General features: G+C 36.4%; 1 protein-coding gene across 2 annotated transcripts; it reads right to left on the reverse strand.

Annotated features, from left to right (window-relative positions):
• Window positions 1–342: 342 nt before the first annotated feature.
• LOC306999016 (pyrroline-5-carboxylate reductase 1, mitochondrial-like) lies at window positions 343–10,527 on the reverse strand. Of its 2 annotated transcripts, none has more exons than XM_079613412.1 (8): window positions 10,370–10,527; window positions 10,075–10,147; window positions 8,909–8,979; window positions 8,643–8,822; window positions 5,839–6,060; window positions 4,425–4,517; window positions 4,148–4,311; window positions 343–1,320 (listed from the first exon to the last, which is right to left on the reverse strand). In XM_079613412.1, exons 2-8 carry the CDS (start codon window positions 10,139–10,141, stop codon window positions 1,155–1,157), a joined length of 963 nt encoding a protein of 320 aa, XP_079469538.1. In that variant the 5' UTR covers window positions 10,142–10,147; window positions 10,370–10,527; the 3' UTR covers window positions 343–1,154. The 2 variants fall into 2 exon arrangements, with proteins under 2 accessions (XP_079469538.1, XP_079469539.1); XM_079613413.1 differs by having other exon boundaries at window positions 10,265–10,527.
• Between the last annotated feature and the right edge of the window lie 987 nt (window positions 10,528–11,514).

The following is an 11,514-nucleotide window of genomic DNA, read 5'->3' on the forward strand; positions in this document are numbered from 1 at the left end:
AAAATGTTTTTTTCCAAAGCAGGAAATACATAATGTAAGTAGACAAGTGGTCAAGTGCAAAGACCGTGAGTGTGGGTATTGGGACAGGCCCAAAATTCAGTTCTGAATGAATGGAAATCAACCGAGGCAATGACAATTGTTTTATACATACGCTGTAATATTGCATATATAACATTTTAAGGTCAGTTTGCCGTTTAGTTTGGTTTTACAGTTATTGAAGACAAGCCTGGTTTGCTATAGTGTCTGAGTCAATCAGTTTGCTTCAAATAACAATGGGCAATCATGTAGAGAATTTGCCTTTTTTCTTTCTCTGTTCGGAGTACACAGAACTACTGAGCAATGTAGAGATAAAGATAGGAAAAACTTTAATTCATTTAATTCAGGTCAATCCAGATAGGCTTTACAAAATAAAACATGATCTGACATTTATTTTGACTAGACCAGACATGGTTTGATAAATCTACACACACTGTAAAAAAAATAATAATAAATGGTTCACCCAATTTAACTTTTTGAGTTATCTTCTTTGCACTAACTCCGTTAAGTTATGTTTACTTAACATATTAAGTAACAACAACTTGTCAAATTTAAAGTTATTTGAACTTATAAAGTTTAGTTGGAATAACTTTGTGAAAGTAACAGTAAAAGTGAACTTACTTTTTTGACGTGTTCAGTGCAAAAGTCCCCTGTAAAAGTGTTTTTGTTCACTTAACTTAACTTTCAGATTGATTAATTTCCACTGACTCAGTTAAGTTGTATTTAGAATATTAAAGTATTTTCAGCTTGACAAATCTTTAAAAGTTCAAATAACTACATTTGTCAAGTTGAAAATAATTAACTTTTTGAGTTATCTTTTTACATTTACTCGGAATATTAAGTTGAGCAAACTAAAAACATTTTTTTTACAGTGCAGTGCATGGTGTACAGTGTATAAGAGAAACTAATTTCTTAGAGTTGGTCCATACTAGCCAAAAAGGAAAAACAAAACAAACAAAAAAACAATATAGACAACTGAACAGAGTACAGGTTTTGAAAAAAAAACTCGATAACAAGTTTATGAGACCAACTCATAGCATTTTTGGTCTTAGCATCTTGTCTGCGATTCTTGAAGTGGTCTCACCCTTACTGTAAGCTGGATATGGTGGTGATCAGGTTCAGTTTTTCTTGTGTTTGGGGTTGGTGCTGTTAAAGAGGTTGAGGCCGGTCCTGACGCCGCCACCTGCCGCCGTCACACCCGGCTGCTGAAGCACCCTGTCCAAAGTGGTCTTCTTTATGGCAGCTGGAGAAATCTTCTCCTGGTCAGCCAAGAACTGAAGCTCCCTGTCAGAAAAGAGTTGGCTTGAAATGCGTGTACGGTAAGCCCGAATCAGTTGGCAAAACATTTAAGGATTGCCTCAATTTTTTTAAGCTATGAAATTCAAAGATTAAGTAAGCAGAACAGGCATATTTTATTTTGTACTAATACATTTTATTTGTTCTTAACTTGAAATGTTTGAGTACACTAATTAATACATTTAACTTAAAACTTTTATGTAATCTCAATGTGGACACTTTCATTAGTATAAACTAAGCTAGCTTTAACAATACATGTATTAATTAGTATGTTAGCAAACTAGCTTGTTAAAGCTCATATTTACTATTTAATCATAGTATTGTTATATAGAAGCTCTTGCTGAATGAGTACAACAATATAAAGGTATTATTTGCACTCAAATCAAGCCACTTGTCACCATGATGGGAACTATCCTAAAACCAACATTAACAGAAATTCTTCTAAATTAGCATAACAAAAACAATAATCACGACTAAATCTCCCACTTAACATTAATCTTACAATTAATTTTAGCATTTACTCTTCTTTTCGAGTGCCATCGGCAAAGCATGCTGGGAAATAGACATCACAGCCGTTTCAGTTAAACTTTAGTTTGTCTAACTTAAAATAAATAATTTAATAAATCTCAAACCAATGAATCAGTTCAGTTTACTTAAAATATATCAGTTCTGTGAACTTGAAAGAAAAAGAAAGTGCTAAATACTCATAAAAGTTAATTTGACTGAACTAATCAGTTTAATTTAAGTCTGTCCTACTCAAACCAATTAATTATTTTGAGTGTTAGAGTTTACAGTGAGCCCATCAAATTAAAATGGGAGTTTTGTGAATAGATCTTGTAATCTTGCACTGACTAGATCACTAGTAATTATAAGCATTTAATTTTTATTAATATCTGTTTAGTATTAATAACAAAAGAAAGCAGATTTAAGTTACTTTATATTATATTAAAAATGTAAATCTAGAAAGGGAAATTGGCCAAAGAAAGTTTTGTTAGGATGAGGTCGGTTAGTCCCGCCTCCAGTAAGTGAGTTCGGAGTAGAGCGTGAAGAAACAGGACGAGAGCAGTAGAGTGTGATGAAGAAGGAAAAAGACACAGACGTGGGTTCATAGCTCTTAAAAGAGAATTTAAATAATCGAAAAATAGCTTATTATAGTGAAAAATATCCTCAGACGTCAAGCTTTAAGGGTAATAGATGCCGACGGAAAGAGAGATCGAGACGAACGGGAAAAGTTAGAAATACACATGAAAGAAAACGGAAAATATCTGGATTAAGAGCAAATCAAAAGAAAATATTTTATTTTCCATTTTCCTACTTCACTTACCTTTTCCCTATGAGTTCCATGTTTGCTATAATATACTGTAGTTTTGAAAAAATGGAGAGTTATCATTTGAAATGTAATGTGAAAAATGCATCTGAAAACGTAATCCAATCCATATTTTCATAATAACTGTGTAAATAATGTTTAATTGTTCAGAATATGTTGTTGAAGTAGTTATTTTATGCATGAAGAAATGAGCTTTTTGCTAGCTGTGAACGTGGTTGAGTAGCATGTATGTTAAGTGCATAGGAAATTGAGTGATGAAACAGACTAAATAATGATTATTTTTGGCCTTGTTTCTGCAAGGCTGTTTTTTTTTTTTTTTCTATTTCTTATAACATCTGATTTATTGCCCTATTGAATCCTGATCTGACCCTGCCTTGGATGCTCTGTCTGTGGTTTGGACACGGCGAGCCAATCATCTACTTGATCGTACCTGGCAGTAAAAAGAACAATTATTTTGCTGAACTGGTAGGACCAGGGTCGGGGGAAGACAATCCAGAGCTCTGGGCTAAATAGGAATAAGCCGCTCCCTACGTTCAAATTTTTAAGAGAAAAAAAAAAATCACAATTTGACCCCTACTGTTGACTTGTGACAGGTGTAATGAATTAATACAATTAACTCACCATTTAAAAGAGGACCTTTCTTGCTTTGGCTGCTGCAAACTCTTCAATTATCTTGGAGTAACGTTAATCCAATGTGCGACAGATTTGGTACTTAATTGAAATATACAGAGTTTTCCGTTGTTTGTGCATAATAACCATTCTCCTACATTGGTTCTTTATTTGTTTTAAACAGCAGACTTAATATACATTTCTGATCATAATTTGGGTACAATGAGCTTATGAACCGTTTTGCCGTGCTGCTTATATTCACCATGCAGTAAAAAACAAACAAACCAGTCGTCTGTGGATGAGAGTCTGAAACAAGGACTGACGTTGTCCTGCTCCACTTCACAAACGCAGTGAAAGGAGGATTTTGGGAAGACGGGACACTCATTTATAGAGACTTTATTCAACAGGAAGAACAGCTCGTTCTGCACATCATTACGCTATTTAACGTCATTCCAAATGCGCAATCCTTTCAATTTCGTTTTTTAATCCGATCAAGCGTTTACATGCCCTCAATATCAGATTAGAAAAGGAATAAGTCTGAGTTGTTTTCTTTCTGTTATAAATTCCCTACACTCCAGCGAGTCGAACACACGTTCTGTAATCTGGTCCTAGACACAAATAGATCACATACCGACATTATTACGCCATAAACGTGTAGGCCTAACTATATGCAGATAAACATTTGAAAATAAATAACATAAATGGACCAACTTTTAACTTTGATGACTATATACTAACTAACTAACATCTATACTAAACATGAAATACAGTGCACTTATGTGTAGATGCATGTTTTTACATTATATTTAATAAATAACCTGCAAGCTGTTGACCCTTTCTATAGCTGAAAATCACTCCTCAGAAATGAAATTGCAGTACCTGGTTCTAATGCATGACGCCTCCACAGCGTTGATCAGGAGGCTGCGGAAACCGCCACTTTCCAAGACATGCAAAGCGTGTATCGTAGCACCTCCAGGTGAAGCCACGTTGTCCTTTAACTCTCCGGGGTGTTGCTCAGAGTCCAGGAGCATTTTTGCCGCACCCTAGCAAAAAAACAAAAAAAACTGAAAACATCATTGTACTGTAAATCTTAAACACAGAACAATTTTTCATATTATCAATATGAGAAATGTTTCATAGACAGTCAAGCACTAACAAGCAGAGCCTGAGCTCCCAGTCGCACAGCCAATCTTCTGGGCAGTCCCATCTTCACTCCTCCATCGGCAAGAGCGTCCACAGCTAGGAACGCCTAGGATAAAAAGATACATAAATATTCACAGTCAGAGGTGCTTTTGAGCAAAGGAAGACACAACGGATCTCAACTGTTGGTTTAAACCTAAACTGTTGTTTTTTTCACGCAGCTGGCGTATAATTGTTTTCAATGGGTGCGCCGCGTTTTTAAAACGCCATGAGCGTGTAACAAGGCGCTGAGCGTTCTGCGTTTTTTACAGGTCGCCGAGAGTTGAAGAATGTTCAACTTTGGGTAAAACGCAGCGCTCATCACTGTCACTTTTTACCCAGCCGTCCAATCACAGTGGAGGAGGGGCGGGACTAATACCACACCGACCAACCGCCACATTCTGCTTGTACGTCAACAGATGGGCGTTTGAGAGCATTTGGCAGCGCAGCATTTTTCAGTTGAGACGCTTTGCTTGTTATGATACGGTATATCCGCGAAAGTGTTACTAGTATCTCATTTCACACATATTTTGTTTCTGTGTTGATTCTATATTAAAATGTTGATACAATGTAACGTATTTTCTCTGGCTCTTGTTTTAAATGATTTTGTTCCGTTATTATGCTCGTTGTTGTCATCGGTTGACGTTGTACAAGCAGAATGTGGTGGTTGGTCGTGTGGTATTAGTCCCGCCTCTCCTCCACTGTGATTGGTCGGTTGGGTGAAAAGTGACAGTGATGAGTGCTGCTTTTTACCCAAAGTTACCCAATCTTCAACTCTCGGCGACCGGTATAAAAAAAAACTGTAAAAAACACAGGGCACTCAGCACTTCAGCGTATCGTTACACCTCAAATCAAAAAGTGCCCTCGACGTCCGGGTTAGCGGTAGCATACGCCATCAGGCAAGTGTTATTTAAATAAACTCCTGATGTACTTACAAACTCTCCAATGCCTCGTTTTATGAGGACAGAACCTATTTGTACTACTGTAGAAGTTTGATACCATCCCAGGCATTATTAGTGGAGTAATTTACGAGATACAACCTTGGATCCATTAGCGACCGCATTAAGCCATTCGGCTGATATCTCTAAATAAGCTCTAACTTTAATAATGTTCAACCAAGGGAAAAAACCTCTGGGGAAGGAGTTTGGCTCGAGGTCATGGACCCTACGTTTAAATTACTCCAAACCATCCCTTTAAGTATTGTGGTATTCCGATATGTTTCTCATTGACACGCCCACAACTCGTAAAGATCGGGTCTTAAAGAAAACCCAGAGATTCCCACTCGTATTTCTGACATTGTGTTCATGTGCGTTCAACTCATAAATACGATCTTCACGAGATGGCTTGAACGCACCATAAGAAAAGCATTTTTGCAGTGTGTTGATGCTTACATAGGCTGGGCCGCTGCCGCTGAGGCCAGTGACGGCATCAATCAGGTCCTCTTCCACCTCGGTGCAGTATCCCACGCTGGCCATCAGCTGCTCCAGGAGCTTCCCATCCTCCACCTCTGCATGCGTGCCTGTGGCGTACACCGTGGCCCCTTCACGCACCACCACTGGGGTATTCGTCATGCAGCGGATCACTTTAGGAGCCGGACGATACTGCAGCAGTTTCTGCAGGACAGGAAGATTTGGACCGAAACAGAATTTAATAGATGTGCGATCACAGGTTTGTGTATATTGTGTGCGTTAAGAGTGCAGGATCTTGGTTTTACTGTGTTAAGCCTTTTATTTTTAAATGAAGTGTTAGCTACATGATAAGATGAAGCTGTTTTTGCAAGACTGATTCATTTGTTATGAATAACCTGGTTTGTGTCCATCAAATTAAAAAAAATTAAAAAATCAAAAATCAAATGAATAACCTTTCATTTGAACTTTAAAAATATCTTATTTTTTTAACACTGCACGGATTTATATAATTATAATTATTTTGATGAATTTGCTTAAAAAAACTGATACCTCACCTATTACCAGTTCACCTAGTAATTTCAAAGTAGCTTGACTTTCTGTAAAATTTTCTCTTTAATTTTGCCTCTGTCCCAACTTTTTTGGAGTTTCTTGTAGCCATCAAAAGCTACTTAAAGGATTAGTTCACTTTCAAAAGATTTTTTAGCTGATAATTTACTCACCCCGATGTCATTCAAGACATCCATATCTTTCTTTCTTCAGTCGAAAAGAAATTAAGGTTTTTGAGGAAAACATTCCAGGCTTTTTCTACACAGAATGGACTTCAACTGCAACCATCTATCCCAATGTTCAAAGAAGGTTCAAATGTCCGTCTCAATGCAGCTTCAAAGTCTCTACACGATCCCAGTCGAGGAATAAGAGTCTTATCCAGCAAAACGATCAGTCATTTACTAAAAAAAATTTATATATATATTAGGGGTGTGCAAAGCAGCCGATATTTGTATCTGTATTTGTATTTGTTGAGGCGGGAAAAGTATTTGTATTTGTATTCGAGTAAAATTCAAAACAGTTGTAAAAAAAAAAATGTTTGCGTTACCCTTCCTAATTACGTTATAGTGTAAGTATTCTTCAATTATATCCATTATAATAATTATGATATCAATATTGGTTGATGTTTTTCCATAAATCCAGCAATGAAACAAGGAACGTCATTGAAAATAAAATAACATAACAGCCATTACCTCATCCATGGTTAAACCAACAACTAATAAAATACCATTGTGGACATTATGAAGCCTACAGCCTACATCTTGCTGTCTGCAAAAGACAGAGTAACTTAAACATACCATTATAACTCCCACACGTGCATACAATTCGACACAACTACACAAGCATTTTTAACCTTTTTAACCGAACGTTAACTTTACTCTGTCAACAGCCTATTGTCTAAATTATCGCGCTAAACAGCTGACGTTACGTAAACGACTGCAGACGTCAATAATGCAGCATAATGGAATAATATCCCGATCAAACTCGGCTTCCCGAAAGTTATAAACTGCCTCAGGAACACAGTTAAGGTACAAACATCTATTCAACAAAAATAGTGATGGAGTTAAGTGTTTTTTCGCTCTCTGTTGCTGTGTGGAGCAGCCTGTGTCCGACACTCACTCAGTCATCCGGGCACGCACGGCGGTCTCATGAGGAAACGCAGCTTTTTGATATAAAGTTTTTTTTGTTCCCGAATACAAATATTTTTTAAAGTATTTGTTCAAAATAAGTATTTGTAAAAAACACGTTATTTGTGCCTTTCCGAATACCGTATTCGGGTTCGGCTCCACCCCTAATATATATATATATAAATAGATATATATAGATATATATACTTTTTAACCACAAATGCCCGTCGATGCGCCACGGGTCACGTGGTCACGTCATCTATCTAAGTTATTTGTCTGTGTACTCGGTTCAAAAATGTAGGGAAGGGCGAAAAACTAATTTTCAAAACTCCATCTCGTTTTCTCCTCCAATTTCAAAATCGACCGACATCTTTGTTTTAATCATTATTATTTATTTATTTTTTCGTGACCCTTCCAACGTGATGACGTAATACATGCCACATCTCAGAGATGGTACACGACGGGCATTTGTGGTTAAAAAGTATATCATTTTTATGTAATTTTTTTAAAATAACCGATCGTTTCGCTGGATAAGACTCTTATTCCTCGACTGGGATCGTGTCGAGACTTTGAAGCTGCATTGAGACGGACATTTGACACGTCTTTGAACATTGGGATAGATGGGTGCGGTTGAAGTCCATTCTGTGTAGAAAAATCCTGGAATGTTTTCCTCAAAAACCTTAATTTTTTTTCGACTGAAGAAAGAAAGACATGGATATCTTGGATGATATCGGGGTGAGTAAATTATCAGCAAAACATTTTTTTGAAAGTGAACTAATCCTTTAAATTATTATGGTTTGTAATGCACCTTATAGGCTTATGTATTGTATGATCTCATGAATAATTGTAACCACAGTTATAATACATATCTATTCATTGAACACATACATAACGCATTAGAACAATTTCAGATGTGAAAAGGAATCTGCAAATATTATAATGCATTTTAACTTTGGTGTACCTTTACGTTTCCTTTATAAAGCATTATACATTAAGGCTTTGGGTAAAGTGTTGCCATTATTATTCCTAAATGAAATGCGTCACCAAAACAGGTGATGTGTTAAATGTGTTAAACCATCATCACGAAGGCTCGTGGACCGAGAGCTTTCTGACCTTCTCTATGGAGCTGATCGTGACTCCCGCTGCGCAGGAGACTATGAGATGACGGTCCTCGATGTCTGGCCCGATCTCATCCAGAACGAAGGGAATGATGTGTGGCTTGACCGCAAGGAACAGAACATCGCTCTTCTTCACGGTCTCTTTATTGCTGGTGGTGAAGGATGCTCCCATTTTCTGAAGTACAGAGAAAGTGTGTGTTTAAAGATGTTCAGCAGTGTAACATGGGTCAGATGCTGGTCAGGAGCTCGAGAAACACTCACTCTCAGCCCGGCGACGGTCAGCAGGTCTTTGTCTGGAGAGCTCGCTGTTATCCTGTGCGTGGCGATCACACCTGGTGGACAGGACAGGGAAACGGGACAGCTTACATTGAGTATTGATGAGAATGTGATGTATGTTAAAGGGTGTATCTAGTTTTTAAGTCGAGGTACTACACACATAAATAGTCATAATAGCCAAAAGTTATAGTATATATTAGTTATAAATGTGTATACATCTATATATATATATATATTACCAGTCAAACGTTTGGACACGTTACTATTTTTTATGTTTTTGAAAGAAGTCAGAAAATACAGAAAAAAAACACAATAATATAATTTAAATTTAAAATTACGGTTTTCTATTTTAATATATTTTAAAATATTCTTTAATTCTGTGTTGAAAAGCTGAATTTTCAGCATCATTACTCCAGTCTTCAGTGTCACATGATCCTTCAGAAATCATTCTGATATGATGATATAGTTGAAAACAGCTGCTTAAATTTTTGTTTATAATCTATGATACTTTTTTTCAGCATCCTTTGATGTATACAAAGTTTTTTAAAAAAGAGCATTTATTCAAAATAGAAATATTTTCTAACAGTATAAATAGTTTACTATCACTTTTTATCAATTTCACGTATCCTTGCTGCATAAAAGTATTAATTTCTTTCAAAACTAAAAATTAAAAACGACTGATCGCAAAATTTTGAACGGTAGTGTAGCCTATATTGTAACAAACGATTTCTACTTCTTTGCATGCACATATAATAAACTTTTCATGTTAAAATAAGAGACTACTAATTGTACATTCTGCTTTTTCCCCCGATGATATTGCTTGGGAGAGTATTAACTTTTTCAGTAGCATTGTATAGGCAGTTTTATCATAAAAAGAGCAAATGTGTTGATACATTAGGTTTTATTACATATTCTGTTAATAAACAACTTTTTGAAAATAAATTGTTCTGATAATTACCAACTACCGGAGATAATTACAGTGTATATTATTTGATATAATGTGCTTATTTAATTAAGTGATGCCTGCTTTCAGACATTTAAGAAATGAGTAATGGCCATATTTAAGTGTATTTAATGCAGTAAAGTCTTATTTTGTTGCAGATCATTAGTGTTGTGGCGCCTCTGGCGGTCGTTGTGTGTCAATGCTGTACCTGCCGATGCGAAGCCCTTCACCAGCGCATGCGCCAACTGACCCGCTCCGATGAAACCAACGCTCATGGTGACCTGTTAACAACCAGACGATGACCATTCACCAGCAAACACAAAATACACAAGTTAACAATCATTATACAGACTCTAATATAGATCGGCTGAGGTAATATCAGGACAGAGTCTGCTTACTGAACACTTTTCTATTTTTTCTATTTCCTGATCGGACTGAACCAGCTATGACGCAGCACAGACAACGAGATGAATACTGGCAACTAAATGTTTAAACAAACGTACCTAACACACGATCTTTCGAAGAACTGGTAAACATATACTTTGTTTGTTTCACGTTTGTTTATCGTGTTCACGTTGTCTGTCTGTGGTCGTTTGGTTATACTGCCATTCCTGACGTGAGGTAGTAGAAGGCTGTGACCAATCACGGTAGAGCACTGCTCGAGCCCCTCAGCCAATCCCTGTGCTTTATGTGTGCATCGTGCGTCCTGATAGGCCAGCTCTGCTGACAGAGATTACTGTTCCGTCACTCTTTATGAGCACGTGGGCTAATGTCAACAGCAAAACTCCGCATTTTGTATGATAAATTCGCCAAATTTCTTATTTTTAATTTTTACATTTCATTGATATGTTTATGTCAAGACTATTTTCTCGCTCCCTGTCTCACCCGTTTTTAACTACAGGTAGCTTACTTTATTAGATACTTTAAATTAGAGTTTAAAGCTAAATATAATAATTACAGACTAACACAAACCACTAATTCAAAACTCTTTCCTTTTATAAACCTTTACCCCAAAATTAAAATGTCTCTGCTTCAGATATAGCTTCTTGGGACATTATAAATTAACATTTCCATAAAAGTGTAGGTTATAACCACCAAAAGAAAAGGGGGAAAAAAGTTTTTCTTTTGTCAAATCAACTTAGATAATTAATTAATGTGGTTCAGATAAAATACTATGTTGAGTGTCTGTTGATTAAACCAATCTCCTCGATTTTATCAACAATTTTGTTTTTTATGTCAATGAACTAAAAATGTTACTTAAGGCAACCAGGTTACTTACTTTTTTAAGGTAAACCATGCAGGCTATTGTATGTATATATATATATATATATATATAATATATATATATATATATAATATATATATATATATATATATATATATATTATATATATATATATATATCAGTGGCGGGCCGTGCATTTAACACCTAGGCCTTCAGTGACGTCCTGAATTAATAACTTTTAATAGTGTCGCACCGCACGCACCGGCAGTCAGGGGCGTAATTTGTGGGGGGGTTGGGGGGGAGATAACCCCCCCAATATTTAAATCTATGCATTACAACCCCCCCACAACCCCCCAATATTTATACCATGATCACATGAAAACCCCCCCAATGTTCAAACCAAATCTACGCCCTTGCCGGCAG

The sequence above is a fragment of the Phoxinus phoxinus genome (genome assembly GCF_949152265.1).
Source record: "Phoxinus phoxinus genome assembly, chromosome: 1".
NCBI lineage: Eukaryota > Metazoa > Chordata > Actinopteri > Cypriniformes > Leuciscidae > Phoxinus > Phoxinus phoxinus.

What these genes read in the sequence shown, in the direction of transcription:
- LOC306999016 (XM_079613412.1), bottom strand. Translation starts at nt 10,141, where the DNA reads ATGAGCGTTGGTTTCATCGGAGCGGGTCAGTTGGCGCATGCGCTGGTG. An exon ending in GAAGGGCTTCGCATCGGCAG is followed by an intron (nt 8,980 to 10,074) that starts GTACAGCATTGA and finishes CCTGTCCACCAG; the next exon opens with GTGTGATCGCCACGCACAGG. An exon ending in TGGGAGCTCAGGCTCTGCTT is followed by an intron (nt 4,312 to 4,424) that starts GTTAGTGCTTGA and finishes TTTTTTTGCTAG; the next exon opens with GGTGCGGCAAAAATGCTCCT.